This window comes from Narcine bancroftii, chromosome 6 (assembly GCF_036971445.1).
Source record: "Narcine bancroftii isolate sNarBan1 chromosome 6, sNarBan1.hap1, whole genome shotgun sequence".
In the NCBI taxonomy this organism is placed as follows: domain Eukaryota; kingdom Metazoa; phylum Chordata; class Chondrichthyes; order Torpediniformes; family Narcinidae; genus Narcine; species Narcine bancroftii.
The window spans coordinates 53371641-53391800 of record NC_091474.1 but is presented as its reverse complement, the minus strand read 5'-3'; the positions used below and the strand labels follow the sequence as shown (position 1 = coordinate 53391800).

Here is a 20160-nt window from a genome sequence, read left to right as displayed (position 1 = left end):
ATTTAAAGGGGCTCAGAGAGTGATCTTGTTCTTCTGGCTGCAGTCACAGGGGCCCTGCTGGAGGAGCTGGAGAAGGGGCCCAGTCCAAGGAGGAGGCGGGTGGGGGGGCCTACCAGAGAGCCCAGAGGAGAGGAAGGCCCTGCTGGAAGTGGAAGTGATGAAGACACTATTTTGTACACATCCACATAACCCAGGCAAATGATGCTACACCCATTGTCACTGCTGCTGAAGTTAGGATAGCCTTCCAGCAGATGAACCCACAGTGGTGAAGGCAACAAGCCAATGCCGGGATTTGAGATGGTATTGATGAGTGATCAACTGCCTGCATGGGTTGAAGGGCCTGGGTTGGAGCTGGTGGATTTTTCACCCTCAAAGAAGCGGCTCTGATACAAACTTTTGTCCTTTCTCCCAGATTCTGTTCACATCCAGACATGGCCATGTGCAGCCACACTGGGAAGAGCTATCCTGATCCAGCACCTCTGGGCAATTACTTGCCCTTCCATTCAATGTAGGGGAAGAACTAGTCCATACTCAGTTCTGCTGCCTTCTCCCCATAATCTTTGACATCCTTACTAATCAAGAACCTATCAACCTCCACTTTAAATCTACCCAGTGACTTGGCTTCCACAGCCATTCCAAGGGCTCGCTGCCCTGCCGCCATGTGGCCACAATGTTGCTGTGGCTGGTCCAGCAGGGCTTCTGGTCAGTGACAGCCTGCCAGATGTTGAGAACCTCAGCCATTGCAATGCCACTGGACATCAAGGGTTGGTGATTGGGAATGATGCTCCATTTCCAGAGGGAACCACTGCATACCTGGACCACCCCCTGGCCTCTGTACCCTGTGGGAAAGTGAGAGCTGAGCAGGCTGGGGCGGGCAGCTTGTTAACAGGAGCCGACACCGGGGGGGGGGGGCATGGCAAGATGGCATAGAAGAAAGACGTGTATACCACCTTTCCCCAGCTGGAGCACTAAATACCCACTTTTTTTAAAAGCATAAAAGTGGTTAAAAATATTATTTACAGTTGTTTAAATAACTGTGATTTGTGATGGTGATGGCATTCCAATGTGAAAAAATTTAAACCTCAACTTCAGAAAAAATTACCGTACAAAAGTGGGGAAGAATTGAGGCCTACCTGCATAGCTAAATCCACAGAATCGTTATTGGGAGTCTCCAAGTCTCAGAGGACTCCGGCCCGTTCAAGTTTGACCATGGCGCCAATCTTGCCTCTGCACTGGGCGGCCCGGAGGCGCGCAGTGTAGCGTCGGAAGACGCTCCTGCACGTCTGGCGGCTTTGCCTGGCTTGCGTACGGAATCCCAGGTCTGAGAATTGCTGGACAAAGTATAGCCTGTGGGGGAGCCCGAACGCCGGCATCCCAAAGATGTCAGGGTACCAGCGTTGGATGTCCAGACCCGCAGCCGATCAACTAAAGGATCGACAATGACTGAGGAAGAAGAGGAATTTACCTTATTGGAATTTGTCTAAGAGGAGGAGCCTGTAGATCTCAAAAAGTGAAGGTGGAATCTGGAATGGATTTAGTGTTTACTGTTTTGGAAGGGATTGCTTGTCAAATGCACAATATGTCAAAACAAATATCAACTCAGGTGAATCAAGGATTTATGGAGATGAAAATAAAAATGAATACCCTGTGTGATGAAATGTCAACAGTGAAACAGGAAATGACAGTAGTTACGAGTGATATTAATAGATGTATAAAATCAGTTGATACTGTGCAAGATAATTTTAAGAAAATTGAAACAGCCTTTTCTGAGTGTCAAAATCAGGTGGAACGTAATAGAGAAAAAATGGAAAAAGTAGAAGGTTCTTTTGTAGATTGGGGGATTAAAAAAAGAGATTTAATGAAGATTGATTCGTTGGAAAATCAAAGCCAAAGGAATAATGTGAAAATAGTTGGTCTTCCAGAGGACGTTGAAGGTGCCGATCCTATAAAAATTTTTTAAGCATTGGATCCCAGAGGTGCTGGGTAAAGAGCTTTTTCCTGAAGGTTTGGAATTTGATCGGGCTCAGAGCTCTGAGAAGAAAATCACTTCCAGGACAAACACCGAGAGGAGTCTTGGTTCGTTGTTTAAAATACCAAGATAGAGAAATAATTCTACGTATGGTAGTACAGAAAGCACGGCAGAATCAGTCTCCATTAATGGTTCAAAATAAGTATTCTTTTATGCTGATTTGAGACAAGAGGTTATTAGAAGACAATGATAATTTAATACAGCCAAAGACGTTTTGTGACAGAAAGGCTACAAGTTTGCTTTTCATTAACCTGCAATTTTGAAGGTCTTTTATGGAAACTTTCAATCTCAATTCTTTGAGAATGATCATGATGCTTTGGTTTTTGCTAATTCTTTGCCGGAACTGTGAAGAAATGGGCGTTCTCCTCCGTTGTCTCCTAAGAGGAGGGTAAATGGAAATGGACGTGGGTATGGAAAGTATAGAAAGAATGGAAAGAAAGAGTTGACACAAAGTAATCTTGATGTTGAAGATCCGGAGCAGTCGTTGGGCTTGGAATCATTGGGCTGAATATATGGACTATATTTTATTGTGTTTAATTAAATAATAGATATGTATCTAGCTGGGGGGGGGGTGGGGTGGATGACAATGAAAACTTTGGTAGTCATCTGCCACTAGTGGGTTTACCACACCCAGATTTTTTAGGGTATTACTACCTTTGAGTGTTTTTTTTTGTATTTTTCATTTTTTTTTAATTTTTTTTGATAAGATTTATAGAGGGGAGCATATTTTATAGTGTGTAAATATATTAATAGTCAAAAAAGATGTCCAAATTGAAATTTGCAACTTTTAATGTACAGGGATTAAATAATCCAATTAAGAGAAATTGAATATTGGCTTATATAAAAAAAATGAAAATCGATATTGCTTTTTTTGAATTTGACTGCAAAAGAACATTTGAAATTGAAAAGAGATTGGGTTGGTCATGTTTTTTCTTCTTTTAATTCCAAAGCAAGAGGAGCAGTGATTTTGATTCATAAAAATTTACCATTTGAATTGGAATCTTCAGAGAGGTATGCTGGTAGAGTATCAAGACTGAAGTGTAAAATTTTTGCTGAATCTTTATACCCCTAGATGATGAGCGGTTTATTTCAGAATCTTTTTTACTGTTAACTCAAGCTAATGAAAATGTCTTAGTTGGTGATGATTTTAATTGTTTTTTTTTAAACCAAATCTTTAACAAATGGACAGAAATCCAAAAAGTAAAAGGAAATCAAAGATGGCAACAAAAATTAATGCATTAATGAAATATTTAAATTTAGTGGATATTTGGAGAAAAGTTAATCCTACAGAGAAAGATTTTTCTTTTTATTCTTCACAACACGATTCATTTTCTAGAATTGATTTATTTTTGGTATGAGTATTAAAAGCTGAATATAAAAGTAGAGTTATATCAGATCATTCACTATTACTTTTTACTTGTGAAAGTTCAGAGGTAGTACATCCGTTGTTTAGATGGAGGTTTAATGCAATATTATTGAAAACCAGAGTTTGTTACTTTGTTAAAGAGCATATCTCTTAATTTTTGACCGAGAATATTAATTCTGTGGATAGTCATTTTGTAATATGGGATACTTTAAAAGCTTATTTGAGGGGGAAGATTATTAGATATTCTACAAAAGAAACAATATATGGCAGAAAGTTTAGAGTTATAAAATTAGATTGCTGTTAGAGAAAGATTTTCAGAAAGGTGTAACAGAAGACTTAAAAAAGTCGCATTAGAGAGGTTGAAATTACGTTATAATACTTTACAAACTTATCAGTTTGAGCACTTAATTAATCGATCTAAACAACGCTATTATGAGTTGGGGAAAGAGCTCATAAGGTACTTGCTTGGCAATTGAAAGCTGAACAGATGTCTTGGACTATTAATGCTGTTAAGAAGAATTCAAAAGTTACTTATAAACCTCAGGAAATTAATAACCAGTTTTATTCATTTTATCTAAAATTATATACTTCTGAGGGGAAACAGGATAATATTGACACTTACTTAAGTTATCAGTATTAGATGGAAATGATGCTTAGGAATTGGAATCTCCATTTACAGATTTTGAAATTAAGGAAGCTATTCAGGAAATGCCTAATGAAAGTCCCCAGGGGATGATGGATTTCCTGTGGAATTTTATGAACGTTTTAATGATGATTTCTCTAATGTATTTGGAGAAATGTTGAATCAAGTTACTGAAGATCAGAAGTTACCAGAATCATGTTCAAGTGCTTTAATAACTGTCATTCCAAAAAGAGATCCATTAAAAGTGTCTTCATATAGACTTATTTCTTTATTAAATGTGGATTATAAAATTATAGCAAAAGTTTTAGCTAATAGACTTGCTAAATATTTAACCAAATTGGTACATTTTGATCAAACAGGTTTTATTAAGAATAGAAATGCATCAGACAATATATTTTTATTAATTACTTTGGTCAATGCAGATCGAAAGCAACCTAACCATCCTATGGTAGTTGCATTAGATGAAGAAAAAGCTTTTGATAGGGTTGAGTGCGATTTTTTTTAAATTTAAAGTGTTAGAGAAATTTGAATTCGGCCTTTTTTTATTGGTTGGGTTAAGGCTTTATATATGAACCCAATTGCTAGGGTGGTGACAAATGAACAATTTCTTTACCATTTAAATTGACTCGTTCAACTCGACAGGGCTGCCAGTTGTCATCAGCCTTATTTGTGTTGATTATTGAACAGTAAGCTCAGGCTATTAGACAAAATGAAGAAATTAGAGGGATGAGGATTAAGAATGAAGAATATAAAATTAACATTTGCAGATGATGTGTTGGCATACTTGATGGAACCGGAACGGTCGTTGAAACAATTGCAAAAGTGTCTGTTGAAATTTGGAGAATTATCGGAATATAAAGTTAATTGGAATAAAAGTCACATTTTACCAGTTGGAGTGGGAGATTATTCTGAATTTAAAACTATTACAAAATTAAGGTGGACAAGTAAAATTAAATATTGATTAAGTGGAAAGATCTTCCATTAACTTTGATTGATCGGGTTAATTGTATTAAAATGAATATTTTTCCTCTGATTCAATATTTATTTCAGTCAATACCTTGTTTACTTTCTAAGGGCTTTTTCAAGATTTGCAGTGCAAGAGTTTTTATGGGAAGGTAAATTAGCTTGAGTGGCGTTGCATAGATTTACATGGAAGTATACATGGAAGACTACAATTACCACATTTTCAAAACTATTATGAAGTAGCCCAGTTGAAGTTTATTAGTAGATTGATGGATTTAGATCAGCCTCCTAGCTGGGCTAAAGTGGAGATGGTGTGCATTTCTAGGGTTGAGATACATGAATTTATACTTCGTTGGAATTTGATTTTGTTACAGCAATATGATATGCCAATATTGAAACATTTGTTAAAGATTTGGTTTAAAAAAAACAGGGTGCAAGGGTCAAAAGATAAATTATCAATTTTAACTCCATTGTATAATAATCAGCTTATTCCTTTTTCAATGTTTATTAATCATTTAAAGATTTGGGATTCTAAAAGTATAAAGACAATACAAGATTGTTTTGTAGAGGGGCAATTTCTTTCTTTTAATCAATTGAGAGAAAGATTTGATATACCTGTAAATTTTTTGTTTGCGTATTATCAACTTAGAGCTTTGATAAAAGATAATTATGGTAGAGAGATGATTTTACTTACTTTGTCGAGATTTGAATCTTTGATTTCCTCTATACTGTAAAAGGGTTATATTTCAGTTATGTATAATTTGTTACAAGATAGTATGGATAAGTCAGATTGGGAGAAATCTAAACTTAAATGGGAGAGTGATTTAGTATTTATTTTTCCCGAAGATAATAGGGCGAATATGTGTCAGGACAATGTAATTAAATTGACTAGTGTAAGATATGGAATGGTTAATTATAATTTTTTTTTACATCAATTATATTTGACTACTGAAAAGCTAAAAAAAATATATGGGTTTAATAATTCGGATTCTTGTTTTAGATGTGGCTCATGTATTGGAACTTTTCTACATGCTGTTTGGACTTGTGTTAAAGTTCAATCATTTTGGCAAGGAATTAAAGTAGTTTTGGAAAAATTATATAATTTTTTTGTTGGGAAATTTGTATTTGTTAAGGGGGATGGGATTGGATAAAATTCAAATTGCTTTGGTATGTTTGGTGTTATCAGTAGCACGTAAATGTGGTGCTCGTTCTTGGAAAGATGATACTGAGATTAATATATCACATGCACAATGAATTGAACGTATGCACTGTCATGGAAAAAATTACCTATAATTTACATAATTATTCTCTTTTGTTAGTAAGTGGTCTCCGTATTTGAAATATATGCATTTTAGATATACTTTGAAATGTTATTAATATTTAGAATTTTTACACACAGATACACACAGATACACACAGATACACACAGATACACACAGATACACACAGATACACACAGATACACACAGATACACACAGATACACACAGATACACACAGATACACACAGATACACACAGATACACACAGATACAATTGTGACACAGATGATATACATCTAGATGGATTTAAAGACAAGAATATCCATGTTCCCAGGAGTGCACTGCAAAGCTACTAGACTTGCAAGGGATAGAGAATTTGAGATATGTAGGCAAATTTCCAGCAAGTGCGACAGCAGATATTTGTGAGGATCTAAATCGCTCTTGAACAAACTGAGATATGGGCAGAGCAAGGGGAGAAACGCAGCCAGGACCTTGAAGATCCTCCAAGGAGGTGCATCTCTGGAGTTGGATCCAGGCTTCACCAGGCAGTGGCCACAATAAGAGTGGGAGGGCAATCACATTCAAGTAATAATCATTGTGTTCAGCGTCATAGTCACGTACAAGGGCAGAGATAAAACGAGCTGAAGTTTGAAGCAAGGCCAATTTCACCATGGTGAGAATTGATTTGGCAAAAGTGCATCAGTCTCAGAGAAAAGGCAGGCATTTCAAAGGTGCTCCCACAAAGAAAAGGAGACAGCAAAATTCAGGAGGCCCTTGGTCCATGGAGGACAAGACACAGATTAATCCAAGAGAATGTATAAGAAAAAAATGGGAAAAACTTAAAATCCAAAGAATTTTTTCTACGGTCCATCAAGAAAAAGAGGATAACCCAGAGGCAGGATCATAGGCAAGTTCCAGAATGAAAATCTGGCTGCTGCCCTCTCAAAACAGGGTGACGGCAGTGCAGTAATTAAAGGGGCCATATACAACACACTGAAGACGTGCTTGGCACCAGGGAGTGCAGCGCTTTGGAAAATGGTTCCAAAGCAGCAAGGGGCAGGGAGGCATTTCAGAAGTTCATTCTAGTCATTCAAACTTCTCTTGCTGCAGGAGAAGCAGCAGAGGGTTGGAACATGACTGCAGACCTTTCTAAAAGGGAAGGAGCAAACCAAGTATTGACTGGCCAGATAATCTAATGTGGGAGAATACCTGGAAATGTTCAAAGGGGTGCACACTTCATTTCAAAACTCATAGGTTAATAGTTCAGCACAGCCTGGAAGAATACCTGGAAATGTTCAAAGGGGTGCACACTTCATTTCAAAACTCATAGGTTAATAGTTCAGCACAGCCTGGATGGGCCAAAAGGCTTGTTTCTGTGCTGTCATCTTCAGGGAAAAACATCAGCAGGACTATGTTAAGTGAACATCTTGTCTGATAAACAATTAGTTGAGAAGGAACATCCATTAGGGCAATACTCAACAACAAGGATTTCAGCAAGTCTTCTAGCAATAATGCACATGGCAGGCTTGTGAAAAAGGCAGGAGCCCATGGAAGTGGATCCAAAATTGAGGCAGCAAGGAATTGATCAATGGGCGTTTCTGTGATGGAGCCCACGAGCAGGGGAGTTCCACAGGATACCATGCTCTGTCGCTCCTTTTTGGGAATCTATATTTAGGTCCAAATCATGAGTAAAGGAGATATAGTTGGCAATGAAGAAGGGGGATGCTCGAGACTGCAGGAGATGGATGGTCCAGCAGCAACATCGGCAGGGCTGCCAAACCATGGCCAAGAGGAAAGACTGAGGAGCTCGAACTGTTTCTTCAGAAGAGAGGAAGATGATGTCATTAACATGCCTCATGTTAATTGGGCCTCAGTGAGAACAACTAGAAAGGATCTGTGGGTGAGGAGAGGGTGTGTCAAAGATTTAAACATAGTTGCTTTGAATCAAAACTAAGCTTTTCCCATCAATCTTGACACACAGGACACTGAAGGTTCGGGGTCAGATGTGGAAAGTTTCTTCCATCCAGCAAGGTGATGGTCTGCAGCTCACTCACTGAGTGGGGACAGAGGCAGAAATCCTCTGGATGGCCACTTATTTCCCTTCAACATTTAATGATCTGTAAATCTTCACTTAATCTTAGCCAAAAGGCCGAGAAGTGGTGATCTGTAAATCTTGATGCAATTTCTATTGATCACTCAATTTATTAAAATAAATCACACTTAACTAAATGCTTCTGAACATTGGAGACAATGAAAACAATTTTTTTTTTTTAAAAACTGCCAGCTTTAACAAGAGGGCAAATTCTACCCAGATTTGCTTTCCACCACATTTATATGATCCTTCAATTTTGTCACCTGTCTCCTCACAGATTTATTTCATCTCATCAGAAATATCAGACCTTCCTGAAATTCTTCCACCACCACCCCCCCCCCCCCCCCCCCCACATACCTCAGCTAGGCATCAATTGATGTTCCTGAAGGCTAATGTGAACTGCCTCAACATTTTAACAGCTCCTTGCAAGGTAATGCTGAATGAGCAAAGCAGAAAAGACAACCGAGGATTAACTACAGAACTTGGACATGTCAGATCATCAGAGATGTCCTCCTCCTTCAAACGTGCCACAAAGACAGAATTCCTCTTGTCCTCACCTACCATCCCACCAGCCTCCACATCCACCACCTACAACATGATCCCACCACTAGACACATATTTCTCCCCCCCCCCCTGCCTTCCACAGGGACCGACCGCTCCCTCCATGACTCCCTTGTCCACTTCGCCCTCCCCATCAATCATCCCCTTGGGACCTACCCCTGTGACTGCAGGAGATGTTCCACCTGCGCCCACACCTCCTCCCTCAGCACCATTCAGGGCCCCAAACAATCCTTCCAAGTGAAGTAACATTTCACTTGTGATCCTGCAGGGGTTATCTACTGCATTCGGTACTCCCACTGTGGTCTCTCCATCGGAGAGACTGGACACAGACTGTGAGATCACTTTGTCGAGCACCTTGGCTCTGTCCGCAAAAATAGCGTGGATCTCCCAGTGGCCATCCATTTCAATTCTCCATCCCATTCGCTTGACGACATGCCTGTCAGACTGAGACCACCTGTAAATTGGAGGAACAACAGCTCATCCTTTGACTGGGCACCCTCCAACCAGATGGCATTAATGTAGACTTCTCTGGCTTTTGTTACCCACCAACCCCCGTCCCCGTGCTTCTCCCATCATCTCTCCATTCCTTGTCTCCTTTTGCAGACATGATAAATTCTACATAGTCCCTTATTACATCCAATTAACACCTTTTTTTGGCCTGGATTCATCCTTCATTCCCACCCCCCCCCCCACTAGTTGTTTGAATTCTGAGACTTACTGATATTCTTCTTCTTTGGCTTGGCTTCGCGGACGAAGATTTATGGAGGGGGTAAAAAGTCCACGTCAGCTGCAGGCTCGTTTGTGGCTGACAAGTCCGATGCGGGACAGGCAGACACGATTGCAGCGGTTGCAAGGGAAAATTGGTTGGTTGGGGTTGGGTGTTGGGTTTTTCCTCCTTTGCCTTTTGTCAGTGAGGTGGGCTCTGCGGTCTTCTTCAAAGGAGGTTGCTGCCCGCCAAACTGTGAGGCGCCAAGATGCATGGTTTGAGGCGTTATCAGCCCACTGGCGGTGGTCAGTGTGGCAGGCACCAAGAGATTTCTTTAGGCAGTCCTTGTACCTTTTCTTTGGTGCACCTCTGTCACGGTGGCCAGTGGACAGCTCGCCATATAACACGATCTTGGGAAGGCGATGGTCCTCCATTCTGGAGACGTGACCCATCCAGCGCAGATGGATCTTCAGCAGCGTGGACTCGATGCTGTCGACCTCTGCCATCTCGAGTACTTCGACGTTAGGGGTGTAAGCGCTCCAATGGATGTTGAGGATGGAGCGGAGACAACGCTGGTGGAAGCGTTCTAGGAGCCGTAGGTGGTGCCGGTAGAGGACCCATGATTCGGAGCCGAACAGGAGTGTGGGTATGACAACGGCTCTGTATACGCTTATCTTTGTGAGGTTTTTCAGTTGGTTGTTTTTCCAGACTCTTTTGTGTAGTCTTCCAAAGGCGCTATTTGCCTTGGCGAGTCTGTTGTCTATCTCATTGTCGATCCTTGCATCTGATGAAATGGTGCAGCCGAAATAGGTAAACTGGTTGACCGTTTTGAGTTTTGTGTGCCCGATGGAGATGTGGGGGGGCTGGTAGTCATGGTGGGGAGCTGGCTGATGGAGGACCTCAGTTTTCTTCAGGCTGACTTCCAGGCCAAACATTTTGGCAGTTTCCGCAAAGCAGGACGTCAAGCGCTGAAGAGCTGGCTCTGTATGGACAACTAAAGCGGCATCATCTGCAAAGAGTAGTGATATATCCTGCTTCTGCCTTTTCTGATTTTTTTCCTTGAATAAGGGCCCAGGCCTGAAACGTTGGGAATATATCTTTTACTACCCTTTTGACACTAAAAAGCTACATTTTTGCTGCCTACACGACCGGTTTCTGGAAGCTGGCTTGCTTGCTCACTCAGAACAGAACCCAGGCATCCCACAGATCCTGAATAGACCAGCTGAGTTTCTCCAGCATTTCGGTGTTTTTGGACAGTGATATAGACAAATTCAGAAGAGGCCCTTTAACAATGCAAATTATACAATGCAGATAAAATTCATTAGTACACTATCACAGCTGTTGCCAAGCAGCAACTCATGAGTAATTTAGTTCTATTCTTAGTGTTCCTTCTTGTGCTGTGCAAGATGCCTCAACACACAAACCTGCCACGCTCTGGAATTCACACCATCATTCAAGGGGCTAGATTTAAGCAGCGGAGATGGGCAATAATTTGGTGATCTCAATTAATCAATTCAATTCAGGATAGACAAGAGGATCAAAGGAGTTTTTCTGCTCTCTGCCCCTGCCCCCACCCCCATCCCAAACTAGCACTGGCTCCGTAATGTTTTCCAGCTTCTCATCAATCCTTTGGTGAAATTGCTCCCTCTTTTTTAAAAAAATTAATAAACCTATTTATGTCAGCACTGCATAATTCCAAACATTTCTTTCTTCCCCAGCGCAAAACCAAACAAATCCTTCCCGGGCTGATCCCCAAGCATCCACCAGAGTTTCTCAGTCCACTGCCTCACAAGGTCAATTCCCTTTCAACAATCCTCCTTTTGGAAGGGAGCCTGGACCTATCGTGCTGAAACACTTGTCATTCTGTCCTCCTGGACAAAGTGCCCTCCCCACAGTTCCTACTCTGAACCCTTGCCCAATTGTTCCCAACCACTCTCATCTTCCCACCCTTCCAGACTCAATGATCCCATTCACAAGTTGGCTGTTCTGATGCCAAACCTTCCCCAAGAATCTCTTCTATCAAGAAAACAAATATGTTGGTCTTTACTGAAGTTGTATCAGACCCTGTTGAGGCCACATCTCGAGCACCAAGCAGAGTTTTGGTCTAATCATCCGAGGCTTAGTCTGTGTCTCGTGCTGTGCCTCAGGGATCGGTGCTGGGATCATTGTTGTTTGAGGTCTACATGATAACGTGGTAAATTGGATCTGCAGGTTTGTTGGTGAAACAAAGAGAGGAGGTGTTGTGGACAGCGAGGAAGATTTTCAAAGCTTGCAGAGGGATCTGGACCAACTGGGAGAATGGGCCAAAAAATAATGTTTATTGCAGACAAGTGTAGGTGATGCATTTTGGAAGGGCAAACCAAGGTAGGACACAATGGTAAGGCACTGAGGAGCGGAGAGATCTGGGGATACAGAAGGTAGCGTCGCAGGTGGACTGGGCTGTAAAGAAAGCTTTTATTACCTTAGCCTTTATAAATCAAGGTGTTGAATGGAGGAGTTGGGATGTTATGGTGAAGTTGCATTTCGAATATTGTGTGCAGTTCTGGGCACCCCAATTACAGGAAGGATATCAATAAGACTGAAGGAGTGCAGAGATTTACAGGATGTTGCCAGACCTTCAGGAGTTGAGTTACAAGATTAAACAGTTTAGGACTTTACTTGAAATGAAGAATGACGGGAGACTCGATCGAGGTTTACACGATTATGAGAGCTAGAGACAGAGTGGATGCGAATAGACTTTTTCCACAGATTGGGGAAGATAAATATGAGCGGGGTCATAGTTTTAATCTGAAGGGCAAGAGGTTTAGAGGGAACATGGGGGGGGGGGGAAAGAGGGAGTTCTTCACTCAGAAAGTGGTGGAAAAGAGTGTGGATTGAGCTGCCTTCTGATGTGGTGAATACAGGTTTGATCTTGTGGTAGATTGGATAGATACATGGATGGGAGAGGCCTGGATGGGGTTAAAGAAATTGGAGCAAGTCAGTGGGACAAGGGTGATGATGATCAGCAGACTAGAGGGGCTGAATGGCCTGTTTCCTGTGCTGTGGCATTCTATGAAAATGCATTCTTGCCATTGAGGGAGTGCAGTGAAGGTTCACCAAACTGATCTCCAAGATGGCAGGACTGATGCGAGAAGACCAACCTGACAGGCAATGGAATTTGGAAACAGACAGGCTCTCAATGAGTTGTTCAAAATTTCTGACAGAACTAGATGGGTTAGGATGCAGGAAGATTATTTCCGATGTTGGGGGGGGGGGGGGGGGAGAAAGAGTCCAGAGTCCAGATCAAGACGTCACAGTCCAAGGAGAAGTGGAAGCCATTTCAAAATGAGTTATAAACTTGTGGAAGACCCTGCCACAGACATCTTGAGGGCAGTTCAGTCAATCTATTCAAGAGAGCTGGATGTGGTGCTATAGGCTGAAGGGATCAAGGGGCCCATGGAGGAAAAGCAGGTACTGAGATTGCTTGATATTGGATGGTGGTGCAGGCTAAGAGAGCTGATGGCCTTCTAGTTTGATGTTTCTATGGTCATTCTTCAACTCCAGTTGCCCATTCCTGCCTCCATTTCCATCCAGCCCCTTCATCAATGTCTGCCCATCACCAGTAGGGTAGATTTTTTAAAAAAAAATACAGAGTGGTGGGTGCCTGGAATGCATTGCCGGGGCGGTGGGGGAAGGCTGGCACAACAGGGACATTCAAAGATTCTTAGAGAGTTTGGGTTGCAAGGTAGATAAGGGTTAGACAGTTGTGGAGTGGGTGCATGAGACAACATCGTGGGCTGAAAGGCCTGTACTGTGCTGAAATGTTCAGCGTTCAAGAGCTGAAGGCAGGAAATGAAGGGGAAGCACCATTATAAGACAGCTTCAGTTTCTTCACCGCCTTCCCCCAATATGAAAGATTAAACATTTTGAAAAAATTAATTCATATTTAGTTACAGCTACTTCCAAAAATAATGACCAATAAAGTTGAGGAAATGGTTTAAAAATACCAAACGCAACAGCTGGACTTGTAAACAGTTGACAATATTCTGAGTTAGAGTACAGTACTCATGAAATCATATAGACTTTTCTTATCAATTGCAGCTTATGTCAACCATTTCCATGTCTTGGCAGTGTACCCTTTATACCCAAGCCCGATAACCAAATACCCATGCCCAGGTCAAAACACGGGAACATCTGCTGCCTGAACTAAAGCTATTTCTCAGGGTCATTGTTGGAGCCAGAACCCTCGTTTTTTGTTCCTCAACTCTGCCATACCAGCAGATTCCTCTCCATCAACTGGTCAACTCCTGGCATCCTCTCCCTGAACACACCATAGCCGCTTCTAGAAAAAGGCATGGCAGAGGGCCATACACAAAAATGCAGATCGCACAGCATTCAAAGAAAATAAAGGACAGCCAAAGTTTCAGGCCGGAGCCCTGTAATGGAGGATTTAGACCATGCTTTTGCAAGGCTGGGTATCAGTAACCTACTTTGAGAATAATTTAAGAATCAGCAGACATAAGCTAAATTCCACCATGGGGCCCAAAGATGCAGTAAAAAGACATCTGGTACCAAGAACGTTTAATCTTCCTGCTTGTTAGCCAGTTGGTGTTTGAGATTGATGGGATTGTTGGTCACAGACTGTCAGGCGAGACCTTGAAGCCAAGTAAATCATGGTATTCAAAGTGATAAGCTAGAAAGTTGTGGTATTTGATAGAAGCCTAGGCATGCTCGATTATCATTTTTTTTGCGAGGGGGGGTCGGAGCGGGGGGGAACTGCAGGTGTGGAGAGGAGGGAGGGGGAACTGCAGGTGTGGAGAGGAGGGAGGGGGAACTGCAGGTGTGGAGAGGAGGGAGGGGGAACTGCAGGTGTGGAGAGGAGGGAGGGGGAACTGCAGGTGTGGAGAGGAGGGAGGGGGAACTGCAGGTGTGGAGAGGAGGGAGGGGGAACTGCAGGTGTGGAGAGGAGGGAGGGGGAACTGCAGGTGTGGAGAGGAGGGAGGGGAACTGCAGGTGTGGAGAGGAGGGAGGGGGAACTGCAGGTGTGGAGAGGAGGGAGGGGGAACTGCAGGTGTGGAGAGGAGGGAGGGGGAACTGCAGGTGTGGAGAGGAGGGAGGGGGAACTGCAGGTGTGGAGAGGAGGGAGGGGGAACTGCAGGTGTGGAGAGGAGGGAGGGGGAACTGCAGGTGTGGAGAGGAGGGAGGGGGAACTGCAGGTGTGGAGAGGAGGGAGGGGGAACTGCAGGTGTGGAGAGGAGGGAGGGGGAACTGCAGGTGTGGAGAGGAGGGAGGGGGAACTGCAGGTGTGGAGAGGAGGGAGGGGGAACTGCAGGTGTGGAGAGGAGGGAGGGGGAACTGCAGGTGTGGAGAGGAGGGAGGGGGAACTGCAGGTGTGGAGAGGAGGGAGGGGGAACTGCAGGTGTGGAGAGGAGGGAGGGGGAACTGCAGATGTGGAGAGGAGGGAGGGGGAACTGCAGATGTGGAGAGGAGGGAGGGGGAACTGCAGATGTGGAGAGGAGGGAGGGGGAACTGCAGATGTGGAGAGGAGGGAGGGGGAACTGCAGATGTGGAGAGGAGGGAGGGGGAACTGCAGATGTGGAGAGGAGGGAGGGGGAACTGCAGATGTGGAGAGGAGGGAGGGGGAACTGCAGATGTGGAGAGGAGGGAGGGGGAACTGCAGATGTGGAGAGGAGGGAGGGGGAACTGCAGATGTGGAGAGGAGGGAGGGGGAACTGCAGATGTGGAGAGGAGGGAGGGGGAACTGCAGATGTGGAGAGGAGGGAGGGGGAACTGCAGATGTGGAGAGGAGGGAGGGGGAACCAGATGTGGAGAGGAGGGAGGGGGAACTGCAGATGTGGAGAGGAGGGAGGGGAACTGCAGATGTGGAGAGGAGGGAGGGGGAACTGCAGATGTGGAGAGGAGGGAGGGGGAACTGCAGATGTGGAGAGGAGGGAGGGGGAACTGCAGATGTGGAGAGGAGGGAGGGGGAACTGCAGATGTGGAGAGGAGGGAGGGGGAACTGCAGATGTGGAGAGGAGGGAGGGGGAACTGCAGGTGGGCGATGGTGGAGTGGAGGAAGGGGAAACTACAGGTGGGGGAGAGGAGAGAGGAGGGAGGAAGGCAAACTACAGGTGGGGGAGGGGTGGAGAGGAGGGAGGAAGGGGAAACTACAGGTGGGGGAGGGGTGGAGAGGAGGGAGGAAGGGGAAACTACAGGTGGGGGAGGGTGTCAAGCCAATGCTAGCTTGTTATTTGGCCCTGTACCTCTCACCACCTCAGATCCAGTGAAGTACTTGTAATGTTCATGGTTGCAAGAGGCAATTAGACGGACAAAACACCGACACTCCTCCGGCAGTGTTACCGTCGACGTTTGTTAGACAACATGTTCCACATTGCCACATGCTCCCCACTGAACTTGCTTCAAGAAACACCAAGTTGTTACTCCATTATAAATGCCTACTTCCTGCTTTTCAGACATGTTAGTAAGTACTTCATCTGAGAGCTGAAAATTAGAGAGCATTGTTTATCTCTGGGTTGATGAATCATTTTATGCTGCAAGACAATGGAGTCTCTTTATCTGAGCATCCTCCGCTCAATCACTGCATTCCTACCCCCCCCCCCCCCCCCAAGCCTCATTTGACTGTGTTGGGATATGTAAGAGGGAATGAGTCTACTGCTGTCTCCGATTAATTTTTAATTTAGAGAGAGGGCAGCAACAGGCATTTCCAGCCCACAACGCCCAAATACACCCACATAGACGATGAACCTACAACCCCATACGTTTTTGGAACACTGGAGAGAACCAGAGCACCCGGAGAAACCCCCCACAGACACAGGGGAACGTCCCAACTCCTTACAGTGAACCCGGGTCACTGGCAGTGTAAGAGTGTGGCACTAATTGTTACACTAACCATGCTGTTATAATAGTTAAAGCCGTACATTCCTTTCCGCCCCATTGCCAACATACACCTACCTGTCCGTTACAGTGCACAAACAGATCCTGCTAACCATTAGGGACCCATCCATGTTAACCCCATTGACGAACATTTAGCCCATATCCTTTTAGGTCTTGCCGATTCAAGTGCTTGACTGGATATTAAATACAGCTTGCTCCACATCCAAACCTCCCTCCCAGTGAAAACACTTTTCAGACACCCGATAGCTTTGGATATAGCATATTTCAGGGAAAGGTTGCCCACTATCCATCCTATCTGGACACTCTACAATTTGTTGTGCCTCCAAGGAGGACCCTGCCAGCCTTCTCCCTTCCAAAAAAGCAAACCAGCATCCCCACCCTCATTGCTTTCACGAAATACTTCAATACAGACAACAGCCCATTGAATGTCCTTGGCAGCTACACTGGTGTAATCAAATCCTTCCTTTGGTGTTGTGGCCAGAACTGTTCGCAACTCTCTAGCTGTGGCTCAATCATGTTGCCCATCCTGATCAAGATCTGGGCATCTTTCTATACCACCCCCACCAATCTACCAGCTGCATCTGAGGAATCCTTACACTGGTGTGGTCAGCACAATGCTGTCACAGTGCCAGCGACCCAGATTCAAATCCCCTGTTGTCTGCAAGGAGTGTCTCCCTGTGACCACGCAAGTTTCCTCTGGGTGATCCGGTTTCCCCTCGTTCCAAAGACGTATGGAATTAGTAGGTTAATTATCCACGAATGTATTTGGGCAGCATGGGCTGGAAGAGCCTGTTACCATGGTGCATCCTCAAATAAAAAATAAAATCAAACCTATTCCAAGATCCCTCTGCTACTCAGCTGTAGAAAAGCAGACAGGAGACACCAGCAGCAAAGCCCTGGTGGGCTGACGACTTCGCTGCACCTGTACACACCAGCTCGTTGCCTAGGGCAGGCACATCTAGGGAGCACACACCGTGTTCAACGAAGGCATCAGCTCTACATCGGGCCATACACTGCAGAATCCAGTCACAATGGAGCCACAGCACAAGATGGAGGGAACTGCTTGGATGGTGGGGGCTGTAGCACATCAAATGCAGAGGAGGCACGTTCATGTAATAACGGTTGGACAGACATTTCAGAGAATCCACATTCAGATCAGACAAAGCTGTGTAAAGTTCCTCAATGTATTCAAGGCCAAAGTTTGTCACAAATTTACAATTAAAAGTACTGTAAACAATAAGAAATGGTCAATTTCCCTTCAGCTTTAATGGAAGATAGTCACTTTGGTCAGAAGTTGTTCAATAAAAACTGAAGGAGACCCACTCCAGGGAACCCTGTCAGCCAATCTCCCCCAGCCAGGTTTCCACCCTCCCCCAGCATTTTGTCCACATATTGATTCAGGGTTCAAGCCTGAAACGTTGGTTATGTACCTTTACCTTTGCTACATAACAAACACTGTTTGTTCTGCTGAATTTCTCCAGCGTTGCTTTTACTTCAACCATGGTGTCTGCAGACTTTAGCCTTCAGGAAACTTTTTTTAAAACCCTGATCAAATTTTCACATTAAATGAAGCCTACTTGTGTTGTGGAAGATTTTGCTGGCTCCAACAATAACACAGCTTCAGTAATGGCTGAAATTTTAGCAGTACGTGATCATCTAGAAATTAGTTATTCCCTTTTCCTCACACAGACTGCTGTAAACCCTCCTCGCCTGATGTACGGTATCGGAACCAGAGCTCAGAGATCAGGATACCAATGGTATGCAAACAAATCGTTGGCTGTTGTCCTGCCAGTGGATGTTCACTAGTAATTCCACTCTGATGACGGACAAGACCTCCCTGACTGTCAGTCTTCGGGCAACATTCAGCCTACGTTAGGTTGGACTCTCACATTCGCCAGAACCAAGTTAACCATCTCTCTCAAATGTTTCCATCCACATTCCTTCCCAGTGTAATACTTCTCCCACTCTGGCGCCTTCTCATTCCCTCAAACCTCCACCTCACAAAGCCATGGGTCGCCACAGCCAGCCGCAGTTCGCAGTGAAGGCAATGTGCATCGCCCGCACTGGACCGGACAGGCCCTACCCAGTATACAGTCCCCCTACTCACCCACCTACACTTATCCAGTGCAGGCACCACACCCACACAGCCCCTTCCACCACCACTCTGATGGCCTCCCCTTCCTTCCTCCATCACCACACACCCCAAAAATAAATCTGGCAGCCTCCCCCAGCCAGCTCCCTCCTCCCAGTCCCCTCTCTCCTCAACAGCCCTCTCCCTCCCTCCAGACAGCCACAACCCCCCCGCGCCCCGTTGGGTCCCCCCCGCGCCCCGTTGGGTCGTCCCCCCCCCCGCGCCCCGTTGGGTCGTCCCCCCCCCCCGCGCCCCGTTGGGTCGTCCCCCCCCCCCCCGCGCCCCGTTGGGTCGTCCCCCCCCCCCGCGCCCCGTTGGGTCGTCCCCCCCCCCCCGCGCCCCGTTGGGTCGTCCCCCCCCCCCGCGCCCCGTTGGGTCGTCCCCCCCCCCCCGCGCCCCGTTGGGTCGTCCCCCCCCCCCCGCGCCCCGTTGGGTCGTCCCCCCCCCCCCGCTGGGTCGTCCCCCCCCCCCGGCGCCCCGTTGGGTCGTCCCCCCCCCCCCGCGCCCCGTTGGGTCGTCCCCCCCCCCCGCGCCCCGTTGGGTCGTCCCCCCCCCGCGCCCCGTTGGGTCGTGTCCCCCCCCCCCGCGCCCCGTTGGGTCGTGTCCCCCCCCCCGCGCCCCGTTGGGTCGTGTCCCCCCCCCCGCGCCCCGTTGGGTCGTGTCCCCCCCCCCCGCGCCCCGTTGGGTCCCCACCCCCGCGCCGTTGGGTCCCCACCCCCGCGCCGTTGGGTCCCCACCCCCGCGCCGTTGGGTCCCCACCCCCGCGCCGTTGGGTCCCCACCCCCGCGCCGTTGGGTCCCCACCCCCGCGCCGTTGGGTCCCCACCCCCGCGCCGTTGGGTCCCCACCCCCTCGCCGTTGGGTCCCCACCCCCTCGCCGTTGGGTCCCCACCCCCTCGCCGTTGGGTCCCCACCCCCTCACCGTTGGGTCCCCAGTGCTCCAAGTTCTGCTTCACTTGCTCGGGGCTCAGCCCCGTGTTCTCATTCACCCCGAAGTGGGCGAGAACTTCCTCTACCGTCTTGCTGTGCGCCTTCTCCATGTCGCCGCGGCTGTTGTTGTTGTTGCTGCTGCTGCTGCTGTTCGGCCGGTGCGGCCGCTTCTACTGGTGCCACCGCCGCTCGCACCCCGCAGAAGGTACGGGAACAGACACGAGAACAGCCTCCGCTCCAGCTCCCGCACGGACACTACAGCCACCGCATCCGCAGGTGAGCTGGGCTTGTCTACCCAAACCCTGCCCCGCTCTTCAGGCTCCACCCCATCCCCGCCGACCTGGGGGCCGCCGATTGGCTGCCGCCTTGCCAGAGAGGGTGTGTATTTGAAGCCCCGCCCCCTGTGAGCGCCGCGCCGCGCGATTGGTCCATAAGCCTCTCTCTCCGCTTCCGTGTTGAGCGGGTCCGACCGCCACAACAGCTTCTGAATGCTGGGTTGGTTCGGGAAACGGCTCCCGGCATCTTCCCCGCCTCGTCTTCCTCTTCACTGAAGGGACTCCACGGTCCTTCAAGTCACTGATGACA

General features: G+C 46.3%; 1 protein-coding gene across 1 annotated transcript in view; it reads right to left on the bottom strand.

Annotated features, from left to right (window-relative positions):
• The window catches only part of atp2a3 (ATPase sarcoplasmic/endoplasmic reticulum Ca2+ transporting 3), a 199235-nt gene extending 179338 nt beyond the window's left edge, over positions 1-19897 (bottom strand). Inside the window, exon 1 of the mRNA XM_069885002.1 lies at positions 19568-19897. Coding sequence (XP_069741103.1) covers positions 19568-19685 — 118 coding nt within the window. The 5' untranslated portion in view covers positions 19686-19897. The remainder of the gene's footprint in view (positions 1-19567) is intronic.
• Between the last annotated feature and the right edge of the window lie 263 nt (positions 19898-20160).